Here is a 17,717-nt window from a genome sequence, read left to right as displayed (position 1 = left end):
CCGGTGCTATTGAATCTCCCTCACCAATTCAACTTCAACTCATTTATCTGGAACACCTCTCACAGGGTGGATAATGGAGGATCTGCTCAATCCGCAGAATGCCTTAGCTTGAGCAATTAAGCACTGACCTTTTTTTTTTTTTTTTTTATCTGGGACACAATGAGCGGACAGTGCCTCCTTCAGCTTTGTTTAACCTTTTGAATGTGAAGAAGAAGATCCAGTCATCATCTCCACAGTGAACTCAGCATAAAGGGCCATCAGTGTATCAGTGGCCTCCATGGTGAGCGGCCTCTGCAAAGTTTCCGCCTTAATTGTGCCCTTGGACCCTTTGCAGAAAGACGCAATTTAAACAGATCTTGTGTCCTGTAGTGCAGCATACAGGACTTTCATTGTTCTTTTTCCTTAACAAAGGCCCATTGTCATTGCCAAAACTCAAGTTGTCTTAAGAGCAGGGTGGTCCTCTAGCCTAACTGTAGCTGTGACTGGACAGAGCCACTCGCACTGTGTACAGTGTCGAAGCGTTAAGAAAAGGTGCCTTTCTCTGAGGCCCCTTGTGGTCAGGCCAGGCCCCAGGTGGATGTCTGGGTACTATACAACCAACTGCCCTCTCCCACTGTCGCAAAGGCAGCCCTCCCACAGCTTACTTCAGCCTTTAAACTGAGGTTCCCCCTTCTGAGGGTCAGACCGTCAGATTAAAGCTACCAAGCCGGGTGAGTAGCTCTTGAAGCACTTTCAAAATGCTGCCAACAGACCACTCGTGCATTTTCTCAACTTACTCAGCTCAGACCATGTATGAAGGCCGGATAAATGCTTCCTCCATTCGTCTTTACAACCACAAAATGGAAGAAGTTCCTGGCTGTATCTCCTGTTACAGCCCATGGTGTCATGTTGGTGAACAGTTTGGTTTTAAGGCTCTATGGATGGCGTGCAGAGAAGTGTGTGTTTACTTCCATAGTGTCTTGTGCTACCTACTGCGTTTAGCCTCAGCACCAGTGTACCAGTGTTTGCACGATGATCTCCCATTGACATTCCTCTCTTTCTCTATGTTCCCATCCTGCACTGCTCGCCCACAGTTCCTCCTTTATTTATTTTCCTTGTCTCTTTTTCTTTCCTTTTATCCGTCTGTCCTCCCTCTGAATCCACGTCTCTCTGTGTGTGAGCTATTGATTTCTCTCCACTTCTTCTCCCAGCATGCCCCGGTGACAGTTGAATCAAGCGCCGGGGCCCACAGCAGACTGCTTCCATGTGGCTCCATTGGGAATTGCAAAGCGTCTGCTTGTTTAAGATGGATGGCCACTGGGTTTGAGGCAAGGCCGGTGCTAATAGACATGAGCAGATAATTCGGGTCTTAGCACATATTTTAGATGCACCATTAGTTTAGTGGGGGGGGGGGGGGGGATATTCAACTTTATTCTTATGCGAGACTAATGCCAAAGTTTGGTCAAATAGTCATCACTGGGATTTATTTTATCTCCCGATTTCTTTGCAGTATAAATCCTATTTCAAAAGAAGCCCTAGGGTTTACTTTATTCTATGCCTTGATTCATCTTTTTTCTTCCTCAGTGGGGGTCGTCGCGAGGTGGTGGCCGGTGGCAGCCTGCTGATCTCCAACCTCACAGAGGAAGACGCAGGACTCTACACCTGTGTGGCCCACAACGGCATCGACAACAGCACTGTCCACGCCCAGGCCCTGCTCACTGTGCAAGGTACAAGGTTGTTTTGCAGAGCTTCACTGCATCTGGAATTTAAAATCTCAATGATGTTCATGTGGCTCTTTGTATGATCAAGGTCGCTATATAGGCTGCTTCGGGGAAGAATATTTTTTAATGGAAACTGGGTCTTCATTTAATGGTTGCTTTGGAAAGGGTATTGACAGAATGTCTCTCGACTCTTTCACGACCACACATGTTAGGAATTTCCGTGGGCTGCCATGAATGACAAGGGAGAGAAGCACTACATTTTTATTTAGGACTACAATAATGGGCAGCTGTTTAATGTAGTCATATTGATTATATTAAAGTGGAGTATATAGAATAACTAGAATAGTGAGCGACTTCTTGCTGTGTTGAACATGGGAAACGGAAAGCCAAGTATAAATTGTCCCAGCCTTGCATAGCCCTTACTGTGCCATTGTGTTATTAGTAGTAGCAGTCTGTTATCACTGCCTGTTACCTGTTAAGAGGTTTTTGGTGCATATTATCTACTTGTGTCTCTCCATAGCAGGTGGCCGCTGGGTGTGAAGCAATAAAACGTCTAGCTAGCTTTCGAGCCAACGGTCACCATCTTAGTTTGGCAATGATTGGGGTGTGGCTTCCCAGAGTTCTGTCTCAGAGTTTTAGTAATTGGGAGGTAAAATTAATCTCATTCTCAATGGGTCGATTGTTTGCTGGCTTTAATAAATAACACCATCCTGCAACCAAAACCCAATGTCACTGCTGCTAGTACCTGCTTGGTAGTGCCTCTCGATTAGAGTGAAATTGGCTCCCCAGGTGCAGTATTTTTTATCTCAGCCTTGGAATGTTTGACAATCTTCTTTATAATGCCAAATAGTCAGTGTTGGATCAGTTTTTATTTATTTACAAGGTATAACAGATGCATTCCAACACTGAGCATGGAGTAACCATTTGCAAATCGCAACACTGGTAAAGAGTGGGGGATGATATGGATTTTATTATGAAGGATGATCTCATAAGGAGCAGGGCCTGGAGCTTATCTGTTTGCATATTGTCCAGCTCAGGTGATGCAAGCCACAGAAGATGGTGCTGAAAATCAGAGTTCCCACCTCTGGCGGGTTCCCCAGTGCTCTGCCTTTTCATTCCTAGCCACCGCAAGCTTGGCATAAATTAGATCAAATATAAAAAAATCATACTCCTCCCTCACCCCAATTCTCCAAATCATGTCTACATTCCCATTGTCTCTCAGTTTGTTGAACTAGACCAAATAATAATGCTTTGACACCATCTTCTCCCTCGGGAAACCTGGCCGCAATTCAGTGGGATCTCCCCCCGAATGGTTCCTTCAGCTCCCCCTGAACCCTGATCTTCCAGGCCTAATCCCATCTCCAGCCTTATGGATTTGCTCTTCCACCATATTGGTGAAAACATCTGGATCGTAGTTGTAGGATATAATGGTTTGATTAAATTCTGTGCCCTCGACACACGCAGGCCGGAACTGCATTGACTGACATTCTGTTGAGCCGACACGGCACCAATTGATTCCCTCCCTCAGCTAGAGGTCTGACACGCATCAATTGACAGTCAATCAATTACGAAAGACAGTTATGGTTTTGAAAGACACTGCAAACCGATTGGACGCGTCTCAATGGCATCAACAAAAGAAATACATTTTTGCCGTGACCTACCGCCTCTAAAGCACCTTTGGGGCCTTTTTTACTGCAGTAATGAGGTGGAATCTTGAGTTTATTGCCAGTGGCTTATCCTAAAAAACTTGCAATTCACACCGAGCTGTGCAGGAAGTTTGTGTATTGGATTTGATACACCATAACATAACAATCGATAAAAACATCTTAATTACTTAATATAAATGATTTATGGAGAACCATAGCGATTGCATTCAACATGGGTACATTCACAGTGTAACTTAAAGTAATAAATAATACAGCCTAAAACACTTTGTTCTTAAACATCTATAGGGGAAGTATAATGCACCCCATGTCCAATTAAATCGTTATTTGCAATTTGTTACCCAGAATTACTCCCCTCTTAACATCAGGAGGCAATATTCAATAAATTGTACATTTATAAATTAAACGGATATATGTGTGTGTGTGTGTGTGTATGTATGTATGTATGTTTATATATATATATATATATGTGTGTGTGTGTGTGTACATATGTATATGTATATATACATGTGTATGTATATATATATATATATATATATATATATATATATATATATATATATATATTTATTTCTATTAATGCTTTGTTTTATTATCCATCCGTCTCGGAGGTCCGAGGACGTTGCCTAGCCACGCGCACGAAAACGCCCCTTTTCCTCGGACGACGAACTCGCCATCTCGGTTGAACTCAGTGGTGACCGAGCAAAATTCCGAGAGACAGAATTCAAGATGGCTGCGCCCAGTGTGACTTGATGCATGAACTGTTTTCATTGTGCTTGGACCGCTTTGGTGGTTTAAATGGCAATTTCAATCACTCGTATTACTGCAATACCTTAGTGCGTCCGTATCTCAGCCTATGGCCTACCAAATTTTGGAGCGCCTGGTACTCTGCCAATGTTACCGCGACAACAGCTTTCCGGGTGGCGTCCATGTTTTGTGTGTGTGTGTGTGTGTGTGTGTGCGTGTGCGTGCGTATAAAAAAAGATCTCAGTAACCTGGTCATACCAAAACGGGATATTCCTAAAGTGATTTCAGAATATCGGTGTGTGTAGCTCCACGTTTTCGCTACCCTTCAGACGGCTTGGTAACCCAACGGAGAAGTGCCTTGCCCAACTTTTGGCGTTAGAAACGCCAACGTAAGAGAACCGAACCGCAGCGCTCGGCACAAACGCCAACAGAGCCGCACTGTACCGCACTGCTCGTATGAAACGAGGCATAAGACTGAGCGCCGGGTTCGTTGATTCTCGTAGCCAAGACTTGAGGGGATAACCCCTCCCTCCGGGCTGCTCCACAGCCAGGGCTCCTGCTTATATGTTCATAGCGCAGCCAGGGCTCCAGCCTATTCGTGAACGGACGATGGCGGGATCCAGATCTCTAAGCTAGTCACCCCCACTCAGAGGAGGACTTTCCTCCTCTCCCATTCAACCCCATGTTATTCACCGGCCGCCTGTACTTTGGGGGAAATTAATGGGAGTCAATAGAGGCTGAGGGAGGAACGTCCTCCCTGAAGTAGTTAATAGGCGATGCTAATGTCCCTTTACCGAGGGAAACGAACATTACATACAAAGGCATTAAAGTAGTCATGTTTAAGGGCATTCATTCATTACATTAGTCTGGGCAATCTAAACATTTTTATTCTCAACATTGTTAAGGAGGATCTTCCACACTCTCCTCACTGGGGAAGCCTCCACTGGTGTGTGTGCGTGTGTGTGTGTGTATGCATGCGTGCGCGCGCGCGCGTGCGTGTGTATGTATGTACGCATGTATGTATATACTGTATATGTGTGTGTATGTGTTAAATATGTTCATTGCTTAAATAGGTTCATTGCAAAATTTTAAAATGCAAGGATCTTGAGTCTGTTGACGTCATATGGGAGTAGGGCTGCAGCTATCGAATATTTTAGTAATCGATTATTCTACCGATTATTCCATCGAGTAATCGGTTAAAACATACATTGCTTAATTGAAAAGTAATTATCAATAAACATGAGAAAATAACACATGTCAATTAATAATGAACAACCAATTTGTTTCCTTTTTTACAGAACTTCCATGCTGCAGCATCTCAACAGAAAACACCCATAAAAGACACTGGTAAAACACCCGAGAGTCTCGGGTCGGTGGTCTGCCGAGTAGAATGGGTGTTTTCTGTTGAGATGCTGCAGCATGGAAGTCGTGCTGCTGTGGTACACCAGCTCGGTCTTGCAGTGGACACACACCACGGTCTTCTCAGTAATGTTCAACGTGAAATGATCCCAAACCTTGGACATTCGCTGTCGCTTTCTCCTGCCCGTTTGGCTCTCCTCACTATTTTCGCTCATGTCTTCCATTTTAGCAAGTGCTAATGTTAGCCCCTAAACAAGTCAAAACATGCCGCGTCTGTCCGTTCTGTGGGTGGCGTATGCGCCAGTTGTGACACACTAAAAATGGTCCGTGCGGAAAACTGTGACCTCAGCTGTACAATTAAATAAACGATGACTCGAGGCAAGAAAAATTAATCTATCCTTTTTTGTAATCGAATTATTCGAATCAACCGATGAATCGTTTCAGCTCTATATGGGAGTATTGCTAACGAATGATACTTATTGTGTTGATGCTATCGCAATTTTAAAGACATACCCTCAAATCAAACCCATTGTATCTACTGAAGCATTGACCCTTATGAAGTAGTGGACAGATTTTTTGTGTGAAATATTTCTTTAATATACATATTTTACTTGCTCTATATTTTGATTCTTCAACAGCAGCGCCATGTAATCTAAACAGACCTTTGTTAAAAAAGGACAGATTTTGTGTAATTTGGTTAAATGTGGCCGTGGAGGAACCTTCTACCCTTTATTTGAGCTAGCAATGGGATAAATGAGGCCAGAGACAGTAGCAGCAGCTTTTCATTATGGCCACCACCCTGACCTCGGCCTTCCCTTGTATATGTGTCTTAGAAAAGGACAGAAATAATTGCTCCACAAACATCTTCGTCGGTGAGTTTCGTTCCATTCGCTGCTCTCATGCAGGAAATGCCTGGGCTCTGTAAAAGTTTCATGTTCTTCTCATATTCCCTGCCTTTTAGATGTGCTAGCCACCAACAACTACTGCCATACATGTTCCATGTTGTATAGAAAAAGAACGGCAGTCTGTCACCATCTTATTGTTGTTGAATGGTCCAATTAGTTGTTTCAATAAAAGGAAAGATATTTATCTCAAATGCAACATTATTATAATTATTTTTATTCAGACGTTTTTCAATTTTACATAATCATACAAAGCGACATTCAAATAAATCGTTGAAATCGCTGCCAGTACCAAAGTGAATTGAAAGCGGAAGATAATTAAAATAAGACTTGTTTGCTAACAATAGTATTTTTAAACCGATACATTGTTACTTATTGAAAGAAAAATCCAAATATCAGCAGCAAAATGTTGCTGTTCAGGTAATCGAGAAATGGTCCGCAAATCTTTGGGCTTGAATACCATATTGACTCATCTTCCTGTACACCCATCTGCCTCTCTGTCAAAGGGGAAATTCTGACTGGGAATAGAAGAAGTGGAACTTTCCATCATCTATTTAAGGCACTCAAATGCAAAACATTTCCCCTTGTTTTTGGAAATCCAACATTATACTCAACATGAGATTGGAAAGCAGTATGTCCCATTTCCTACCAGAAACACCAATTACGCAGACCCTTAGTAGGCAGTATCTATTACTATCTGTATCTATTATCTTTTTGAGGCAGTTTAATCAAAAAAGATGAATATCCTCTGAAGTCTAGCCTTTTGATAGCTCTACATCTGTGGCCTTCTGAAAGTCTCTTGTTTCCAAAAGGCCATATTAAAACCAAGAAAAGATGACTTTATGAGATTAGATCAGGACTGCCGGTGGAAAATAACTCTTCCATTGTTATAATTTGTTAACGGCCAGAGAGACTTGAAGATAAATGTTAATTGGTTTCTTTTTTACAGAGCCTTCATCTGTTGTTTGTGGAAGCTGTGCGTCAAGCGACGTGAGGTGCATTTCATGCTGAAGCCATATGTTTTGTTAAGGATTAAGAGGAGGGCCAATGCCTTTCGATGAGCAAAACTGGTAATTAGTCGTGCTCCTCTAGCCCTCAGGGCAAACTCTGGCTGCACACTAGGTCTATGTCTCAAACCAGGAAATGTTTCCATGGTGATTATTTCTACTTCTTGGACCCTATTGGGCTTACAAGGGCTTTGAATCACGAGTGGCTCTACAGGTAGTAATTTAGTTTTTCCTGTAAGAATCTTGTTCCAACTCATCTCCGGCTACATACTAGACACTGGGAGAGGAGACACTCTCCTGAGAAGCATTTTCTGAATTCTGTGGTGCTTTATTTAACAAGCCGCCAGTAAAGACACGCCAGGCCTGGCAATGGCTTCTGTTTTAACAGTCCACTGGACCGGAGTCACAAGTAAACAGAAAGACTGCTCCTTTTAATAAGGTGCGCACTGGAGAAAGAATATACAAGCCCTGAAACAAAGAACACCTCTGTTCCATCTCATTGAATCTCTCTCGTTTTCAGAGCCAGTCTATCTTCCTATATAGCACCTTGGATTGTATTGATTCCAACACGTTTGTTAGACGGTAACTAGATTTGATCGACCGTTAACCTTTTCATGTGGTCCGGTTGTTCCTGTTGCCTTTCTCATATGAGACACATTTTTGACCCCAACTGTATTCATAAAATTAAACCTGAAGTATCCAAAATGCCTACATAATCAAAGTAATAATACCGGTCATTGGTATAATTAAACCATAATTTCATTATTTAATTATGCACCCTGTCTTTAGCTGTGTTGTTGTGGACGTAGCATCATTTTAGGATCAATACAAAATAAACACTAACGTGGGTGCTTGGGTCTGCCATTAGCCACCAAACAGGCCACTTGTAGTCAGCTGGCCAGAGAAATGGTGGAAGATCAGATATTATGTTGCTTAATAAGGACTATAACACACACACACACACACACACACACACACACACACACACACACACACACTTGAATCCAGACATCCGACCGACCATCTAAGCTTATTGGTGTATTCTGCAGTGGTGCTCATTGCTCAATCCAATAGGTTCCAAATGCCTGGGCTCCATTCAGGGGAAATGGTGCATGCCTGCCTGTAGTGGGGTTGGCAGAGAGACGGAGATAATCCACAGAATAGAGGAAGACGGGCAGATTAAGTCAGAAAGAGTGCTGGTAGGATGACATGGGGCGAGAGACACTGAACAAAAAATATGAACTGGAGATGCTGCAGGATCCAGGTGACTGATGTCTTGCCACAGACACACATGTACACAGACACTCAACCACACATATATAAATCCAAAATATAATATAGAATCCAAGGTAGATAAAGACACAGACCTGTCTTTCGGCAAAATAAAATCATCAGCATCACACAACACAGCCAAGGATAGAGGCTCTAAATGAATGTCTGGGTGGATTGATGTATTGGAAATAACTGGAGTTAATCCCTGTTTACTTTGGATGTGGGTAGGACACAACCAATTGTCATGTAGTAGGTTTCTCTAACTCATACATCACGCCAGCCATGCATAGAGACATGGTTCAGAATATTGTTGTTTTGCCACACAGGATTCCAGAGCCCCCTTGCCGGCCCAGCAAATATAATCAGCATCAAAATCCATCCGATGGCAAACTGCTTGTTGAACCTGTTCAAAGTAAACGCAGGCTTTTAAGTAAATGCAAATGCAGAATCTCTATTACAAAACCTACACACCTGGGATTCCTCTTGCCTCGTGCACAGCAAGGTAATGGCTTGCTTGACATCTTGCCTCTCCCAGAAAAAAAACTAAAAACACACACGTACATCGCCATAATCAATACCTTACTCCAGAATGGACAATAAATATGACTCGGAACTCATTAGCAAGTAAAGAAATGTCTGAGTTACGTTTTTTGTAATTTGCTCGTTGTGTTTGTTTAATATCAGAGTCCAAGCAATTGAAAAAGTTCTGAAACAAAGAAAACTAACCTTTTAATTAAATTAGGAAAAATGTATAAAGATGTGGAAGGCAAGATTACAAGCTTTTTCACACGGCAAAGTGTGTAGTGTTTCTCGATGGAGAATACGGATAATCCTATTAGTGTGAAATTCATACGGGGTGAATTATATCTGGCCTATTGTATAGAATACTGAGGGGACTTGAACTCACAACCTCCCAAACTGCAAAAGGAAGATGGAAATGGACCTTGTCCATCGACGGCTATTAATAACGAAGCAAGCACTTGTAAACCGGCTGCTAATCACGTGCCGGAGCCCCAGAGGCCCATAGTGCAGGCCGACATGCAGAGACATGCTAACAATACGGTCGTTTAAACCACTTTCGGTGAGGTCGCTGCTTATCAGAGACACACACAAAGACCAAGGGGTTGTGTTGAAAGGAGGTTCACACAGATACACAGACACACGCAGACACACACACACACACACGCAGACACACACAGACACACGCAGAGACAGAATCTCTTATCTCCCTCCATCCTGATCCATCCTGATCCAGCCATGCTCCGGTCTGTGTTCTCCCTGCAAAAAATGTCTAGGGTGGAGCTCTGTCTCGCAGGAGATCACATGGCTGCTGCCTGCTTCCAGCACCAGGGCCCTCCTAGAGTCATGATGAGATACAAAGGACACGTCTTCAAAGCCTTTTGATGCTAAAGGCGGATTTAGCTGCAATCTGTCTACCTCCAAGATGGCTATTTCTCCCCCTCACCCAACTCCAACCTATCCATCCAGCCCTCTGCAGAACAACACACCCTCACACATATTGCAAAAAAAAATTGAAGGTGGCAAGGTATAAATTGGCTTTATTTATATATTTGACAGAATAAACGCGCTTAGCAGATGAGACCCTGAAAGACCTGCAGAGAATTTTCTTTGTCCAACACCACAAAGCTGTGTAAGTCAAGATCACATCTTTGATAAATCCAAAACCTTTAACCAATCTTTCTCTTCCATCTCCTTCGCCAGCTCCTCCCCAATTTGTGAAACGGCCTGCCAACATTTATGCCCACGAGTCCATGGACATCATCTTCCAGTGTGAGGTCACAGGGTCGCCCGCGCCCACCATCAAATGGGTGAAGAATGGAGACGCAGTCATCCCCAGTGATTACTTCAAGATAGTTGTAAGATTCTGTCTTACCGATCCTTTAAATGTCTAATATATGTTGCCAAAAATATTGTATACAGACACGGCTTTTACGATAAAACATGTACATCATAGGATATTAAATTATTGATATGCAGGTAGTATATGACATTGCCACATTGTTGTTTGTTGTCAAGTATTGATATTGTTTCCTCTTTGTTTACATTCTCCCTAACCATGCCATGCATTCTGTATTCTTAACCTGGTGGCTCTGGATGCTGAGATGATTAGATTTCATTGTCTCCAAGAGAGGAAATGCATTGGAAACAGTGTTCTTAATGCAACATGAATTGCATTAAGAACACGGCAGCATTGAATTAATAAACACATATATGCATGAAACCTCAGATGGTAAGTTCGCCACTGCTCACCTGTTGTTGTTGATGTTCTCAGAGGGAACACAACCTGCAGGTTCTTGGTCTAGTCAAGTCTGACGAGGGCTTCTACCAATGCCTGGCCGAAAACGACGCAGGGAATATCCAAGCCAGCGCCCAGCTCATCATCCTGGAGCACGGTAGGAGACCCAGGTCCAGGGGGATGGGAGGGGGAGTCATGCAGTGAACTCATCTCGGTGATGAGGTCACTTGCCTAACACACTCATCTCTACGTGATCCATAGACAAGTTGTTTCCATCGAGCGAGGGGATGGGTTTGGGGTGGGGGGGGACAACTTGGTCTAGTGTTCAGAGTCTTCGTGTACTAAATGACGATGTGCGATGGGGAGACTACTGTCTGAAACTTGCTTCTGTGAACAGATCCATGGATGTGTATTTAGTGCACATGCAGCTTCTTTTTACATGCCTATGCAGGGGTTAAAGGCACAATCGCTGACCAGGGTCCAGATCCCTAATGAAGTCAGAGTGACCTTGTAATTTCTGTACTCTAGTACGAGAGGTAACAAATATACTGGATGATTAGACTCGGCAAAGCGCTCTGCAAGCCGCTTCATTTAATTTGCCCTCGATGTGTGTTTATCCAGTTCTGAGTCACTTGCGAATATTTCCCAATTCCTCTCATTACTTTGGCACACCCAGACCGTCGATAAGACCAGGATATTGTGAGCTACATTTCTAAAGGGTACATCGACCTATGCTAAGTCTCCTCCGCTATGGAGCTACATTGACGTCTGTGCACATCTTCATAGAAGCATGTATCAGCCTTTATCTGAACTTTAGGGGAAACGGGACTTTGATTCGTAAGATTCAATACGCAGGAACTACATTTTTAATGGATATGGCCGATTCAATGTCTGGCACTGCACTATTTCACATCCAAAATAACTACAGCTTGAACCTTCTTCACTCACTTGTCTCTGTTGCAACAATGCTCGCGCTCGCTAGCAGAAGGTTTCAAAGCTATATACTAGCAGGATGAGATTTACCTAGCAGCTTCACATTCATCCTTCTAGGAAAGTCAGCTAATGGTATGCGGGGAGATGGAGGACAGGCTTCCAGAGTGCCCCAGTGAAAAGTGCAGCACAACCAAGGCAACATAAAGGCAGGCGGTATTGAAAAAGCAGCAGCCGGCAGGCCCTGCCACAGTGGAGGCAAAAGCAGCGTTCACTGAAAAAGCTTTGAATATCGATGGTTGGCTTGTTATACTTTACTTTTTAGCTTTTAACCAGTTACCCCTTTAAAACAATATTGAAAGATCACGAATTTGGGTACAATAAATGGACGAAGAGGAATCCAATTTTTTTCTATGATAAAGACAAATCAGGACCAGTGCATTCATATTCTGCTCTCATTTAAAGAACGTGTCTGGGAGACTGTCACAACACAAACACACTCCCGTCACACACACGCATACACACTCATATACATATACATATACACACACACTCCTCTCCAAGCTGTATACATCTCCATTGATGGCCACTAAGTCAAAAATAATGATGACCCCCAGCATCATGGGCCAGCACGCCTCAGCTCAGGAATGAAGGTGCGGTTTTGCCCAGCTCAGTTACGGCTCGCGTTTCCACCGCCGACAGTAACCTTGTGATAGGGCGGGGTTTAAGCCGGATGGCGATTGCCGCGGCTGCTACGTAAGCATCGTGACCTCATAGTAGTGCTTTGACTTTTGCCCAAAAATCATATTCGAAGTTACGTTTGTTTATTAATATTTGAATATATTCGAATATTTGTTCTTAATATTTTGACCATTAAATGCCTTCAGTAAGACCTGGATTGGGCTTTGCGAGGTTTGTTTACCGCGTTGCTATGGTTACCGGTCTTGCGTGTTCAAACGGTTGATAAGGTTTCTAATAAATCGCTGTCTAATCAATACTTCATTCACTGCCTCTTCCGTGGTCATTACAATATTATGAATAGACTGCGTCGGGTTCTCCGACATCTCTCCCTCTTGGCCTGCCCATAACATGTTCGAATATTAAGGGCTGCCTAATATTCGTTCGAATTTTAGTTTATTTTTTGATATTCAAATTGTATTCGAATAATGAAGTTCAGAGTCAAAGCCCTACCTCATAGCAGCCCGACACAGTGCAGCCTGCTTATAAATCCAAGGACAAAGAAGAATCCGACACAAAGAACAAAGTCCAACAATGTAGATTCAAGAGTCCAAGAAGGACTTCAAACTTTAACGCAACGTTTTTCCTCAATAAACAAAGCTTTCGCCGTTGTCCAGAAATACCTTGCGGGTACTGTGTTTGTTTGTTATTATCACCCTGTCACATGGAAGTGACAATTTTGTCGACCAATTAATGGACGGCGTGTGTAGCTCTATCTTGCCGGCTGCACAAAGGGTCCCCTTTCCTTTCGGGTCTTTAGTCATTGTCTAGCCCAGCACATTGTGTTTCATCCCAGCGTGTTCCCATTGTCAGGTACTCTTCTCAACCCCTGCCACATTTGGTTCTTAGCCAGGCACTGATGCATTGTGTCTCTTTTGTATCATGCTGCCTTTTTCTGATAGGGTCTGCTTGTCTAATGTGTCATTTATGGTCATGATGATCTTTTTATGAGCTGACTTTGCAAAAAAATCTTCCATGGGTTATCAGCCATTAAACCACTTTTCTTTATTTTTTATGGGTTTCTAGCTGAATTTGAAAGCAGTGTTGGTTGGCCTTTTGCAAGTTTATCAAATCATTGGTCCATGAAGAGATCCATCAATCTGTCGTAGTAATTACAAATCAAAAAAAATCTGCCACAAACACCAGAGGGCGACACATGTCCTGTTCGCATGTTATATTTGTCTATTTGCTTTTGATATTGAGCTGTAAGAGTTTTATATTTCATTTACTGCAGTTCAAACTGCAGAAAATGTATTGTTATTGTTTGGCAGTTATCGTTGAGGCAATATTTCTGGGAGGTTTGCTAACTGTGGTGTATGAGCTATTTAAAGAATTGCAGTCACCTGTAATCATCTAAAGGAAGTGTGGAAACAATTTTACTGTATGACCTCCTTGTCTAATTATCTGTGGCACTTGTAGATGATTGCAGGGGCCAATTATGGCTTGGAGAGGAAACAGGGCCTGTTTCTCTACTTTGAAGTTGTATACAGCCATTCAAAGCCCTCGTTTATGATTGCTATCTTTGGATATTCTGTGCAGTGAAGAGAAATTTGGAAGATCAGAATCAGATTTTAGTAAAGCGGCATTGTGAGCACAGAAAGCCTTTGTGAAGTCAGAAGATTTTTGATATTGGTTATCTTAAGAGAGGAGGAACAGGTGAAAATGTCTTCTGTAGTTCAATGACAGTTTCTCCAGCTTCTATTTTGATGGAGAACATTGATTTAAAATATAATTTCCACCATTATTCAGAAAGCACCGGTGATACTTGGTGCTTTCTGAATCATTTCCCAAACTAAAGAAGAGACAACCATTTATGTGATGGGATTTTTTTTGTGGCAGTAATCATTCCCAGATATATTATCATTAATGTATTAAATAATTTGCAGGTTAGGATTCCACAACCAAAAATAAACGGTCAGGGAAGTGCAGGATTTTGTACATCTATATAGGACCGAGCAAACAACAGACATCTATCTCAGTTCTCCGGATGGGCTGTTGGGGAAGGTGTGTGGGACTCAGAGGGCTCATCCAGCAAGGACACTCGAGGCTCTGAAGAGCTGAGCCTCCGATGTGAACACAGGTGCCACATTGACAGGTTTGCAGTCTGATGGAATGGCGTCAGCCAAGCCTGGAGCGGAGCCATTCAGCATGCCATTTTCTCCCTGAGCGTTTTTTCTTTCCAGTTGAAGAGATGCCCCATCATGTGTACATGAATGCCTGTTTCCATCCTCTTTCGCTGTGCCAGCCCCAACCCCCCAGTGGCCTCTCACCTGTCCCTAACCTCTCCTCCACCTCCGCACCAACTCGCACAAATAATGTTTTGAAATTTGGGCTCTTTGTGCTAAAGCCAGGCCCTTCACTGCAGGTGCTTTCAGTAGCCCGTACAAACCCCCGATCTGCTGTTGATTTCTGAATTGAAAGACAGAGCCTTAAAAAAATAAAAAAGCTGCTTGCATCATACAAAAAGAGTAAAAAAAAACAGGTGGCTCAGAGATTTTCTAGCATTTAAGCTTCTTCATCAAGCATTGAATTCCTGGCCCTACTATTACTAAGCAAATTTCCTATTCCATTTGGTCTAAAAATACACAATTACAAGAATGACTGACACTCGAGAAAACCTAATTATTGTTAGACTATAATTGGATTTTTAAGATGCATGCATACATCGTAGTCTGACTGAAATCTGACCGGGTTTCCCGTTTTCCCGGATTAAGACCCCTCGATTATTAGATTGATTTGCATTAATCATGCACGTACACGTTCAATCAGATTGGAATCAGACTTTTGCGTTCTGCGAATGCTTGAGATTTTTCCCGGGGCCGGAAGTAGAAAGAGACGATAGCTGTGGTGTTGTCGCCATCGAAAAACTGCAAAAAACAACAATGGAGTGGTCAAGGAGCAAGACACACTTTTGGTCTGACTTGGAGACTTGCTTCATGCTCTACCAGTTAAAAGACTTGCACATTTTACAGTTCATGGATAGGAGGAAGACTAGGAACTTTGATTTATTTATAAAGCAGTGATTTATTTTATCACACCGGGTATGCTTCGGCCATAGTTCGAGCGAACTATGGCTGTAATCGGATTAAGCGGTGCAGGTAAATGTGCTGTTTGAATAAATGTGCTGTTTGAATCTATTTCTGACGCACTCTGTATACTATTCTATAAGGACAACCCGTCTCTCTGGGGTCACGCGGCTTATCTTTTGTCCCATCTCTCTTATTCTTGTATTTTGTTTGGATGTAATAGTGCACTTCCTTGGCAGGCATCTTTACAGAAGTTCACTATGAAATGGATGTGTTGATTTAAAATATAAGTACATTTTCGATGGAATAATAAGATTGCATGCCAGCCATCTATTTCTGGATGGCTAGACCAAAACAAATCTATGTGAAAAAAACGAATCCATTAATCCTTCAACACAGTTGTTGGCATCAGCGTGACAAGTGTGTGACTCTGTCAGAGTAGAGTACCATCATTTTCCCCTGTTCACATGAAGAGGTGGGAACTCTGCAGCTAAAAGCTGCAGCCACTTTGCACAGCACTGTCAGTGACAGCCCCAGCTCCCCCAGTGACTCCTGCCTGCTCCATGGTAAGCCCGCTAGGTCAGAAACAGGTCAACACCAGCCAGTTTGTGGTGGTACACACAGGAAAGTGAACACAGGTCTGCAGGGACAAAAACGGCAACGGGCACATGCACAGGTTTGCAGAAAGGTTACAGTGAAATTAAACATATCTCTATTATTAATGCTGCCTGTATTTGTATGCTTAATTAATTCAAATGCAATAACTCTGCCGGTGCTGGCTTACTGTGCACACGACCATGGGCACACGCACTCTTGGAAATATGAGTTTCCCCCAGCCGTCTTTGCACACACCACGTTGATTAGGGAGCGTATCTGCATCACACTCTAGGCAGCTGATCAGAGCCCAAACTGATTGTGGAGAGCTGAAATCAGTCCACAACAAATTGTTGTTTATGAAAAGCACGGATGATTTGCTTGTTGTCGAAATCTCTTGGGAACTGTGTGTGTCTGTTTTTCTGAGAGGGATTTTGAGGTTCTCTCTGTGTTGTAGTAACTCTTTTCTTACGCTGCCATTTACCTGCTCTACCTGGCATCCATAAAGGAAACCAGCGTATGGCCCATCCTGTTTAGTGGAAAGGGTAAACGAGTAAAAAAAATAGGGCGTCTAACTGCAGTGTCAGAACCCTACTGTCCCAAGGTCGTTCTCGTTATCAGATCCAGTTTTAGCTCTGTGTAACCCTGTGACACAAAACCCAAACACTCATGCAGGAATCCATTTTTTTTGCATGCAGGTGTTGTGTGTATGTGCTCCCCACGGGGACAATATCAGCAAGTCCAGACGCACTAATGAAAGGAAAGGCCATTTGGTGCATCCCCCCTACACACCCTTCCATCCTGCCCACAACCGTCCCTCCTTTGTTTGTGGCTGACCTTGGGTGAAATGGGTAACACCCATCATAAACTTGGTGTACAGTGTTACCCCCCGCTACACTGCAATCCTATCTGCTTCTCCCAGGGTGTTGTCCGGGGGAGACCTGGCAGGCAGCATGCTTGGCTGGCTGACTGAGGGGCCGACCCTCTGATTAGCTGGTGGTCGGTGGCTCACAGTGTGGGAGAGGAGGGGGGAGCTGGCAGATTTCAAACATTCCATTTGACCTTTTCAGCCCTTTTCCGGTTGGCTAGAACCCCTCTGTGTGCCTGGGTACTTGGAAATGGAACACGCACACACATCACACATCCACAAGCACACACAAAGGCACACCGGCACGCTGGAATCAATTTTATTTCTGGCTCGCTCATGTCCCTTGGAAAAGGCGGCATTGTATTTCAATATACCTCCAAAGTAATAGGATACGTAGGAGCTTTAGGGGCTGTTTATTACTAGGGAAAGAGTGCAGATGCAAGTTCTGACGGGCTGGTTTGATCTGCCTCAACAGCCAGCGGACATGCATGAAACACTTGATGCATTTGATGAGGAATCCGTTGAGGGGTGCTATTGGAGGAGGAAGGAAGGGGCTAAACATTATACATACTGCCAGACATTTTTATTTGCATATCCGTGTGAGTGCGTGTGTGTTCCCTTGTGCTTGGCACATGTGTGTATTTAGGTATTAA

At 43.2% G+C, this 17,717-nt stretch overlaps 1 protein-coding gene and 1 long non-coding RNA gene across 8 annotated transcripts in view; one reads left to right on the top strand and one right to left on the bottom strand.

The window, feature by feature from the left end:
- LOC132471550 (uncharacterized) overlaps positions 1–12,822 on the bottom strand; it is a 251,268-nt gene extending 238,446 nt beyond the window's left edge. The window contains exon 1 of the long non-coding RNA XR_009528862.1: positions 12,732–12,822. This is a non-coding gene — a long non-coding RNA (uncharacterized LOC132471550). The remainder of the gene's footprint in view (positions 1–12,731) is intronic.
- neo1a (neogenin 1a) overlaps positions 1–17,717 on the top strand; it is a 147,717-nt gene that overhangs the window by 92,995 nt on the left and 37,005 nt on the right. For all 7 annotated transcript variants that reach the window (XM_060070654.1, XM_060070649.1, XM_060070651.1 and 4 more), the window contains exons 5-7: positions 1,564–1,706; positions 10,374–10,528; positions 10,945–11,065. In XM_060070654.1, the coding sequence (XP_059926637.1) occupies positions 1,564–1,706; positions 10,374–10,528; positions 10,945–11,065 (419 nt within the window). The remainder of the gene's footprint in view (positions 1–1,563; positions 1,707–10,373; positions 10,529–10,944; positions 11,066–17,717) is intronic.

The sequence above is a fragment of the Gadus macrocephalus genome, chromosome 14 (genome assembly GCF_031168955.1).
Source record: "Gadus macrocephalus chromosome 14, ASM3116895v1".
Lineage (NCBI taxonomy): Eukaryota > Metazoa > Chordata > Actinopteri > Gadiformes > Gadidae > Gadus > Gadus macrocephalus.
The sequence above is the reverse complement of the archived record's forward strand: the minus strand, read 5'-3'. Positions and strand labels throughout refer to the sequence as shown.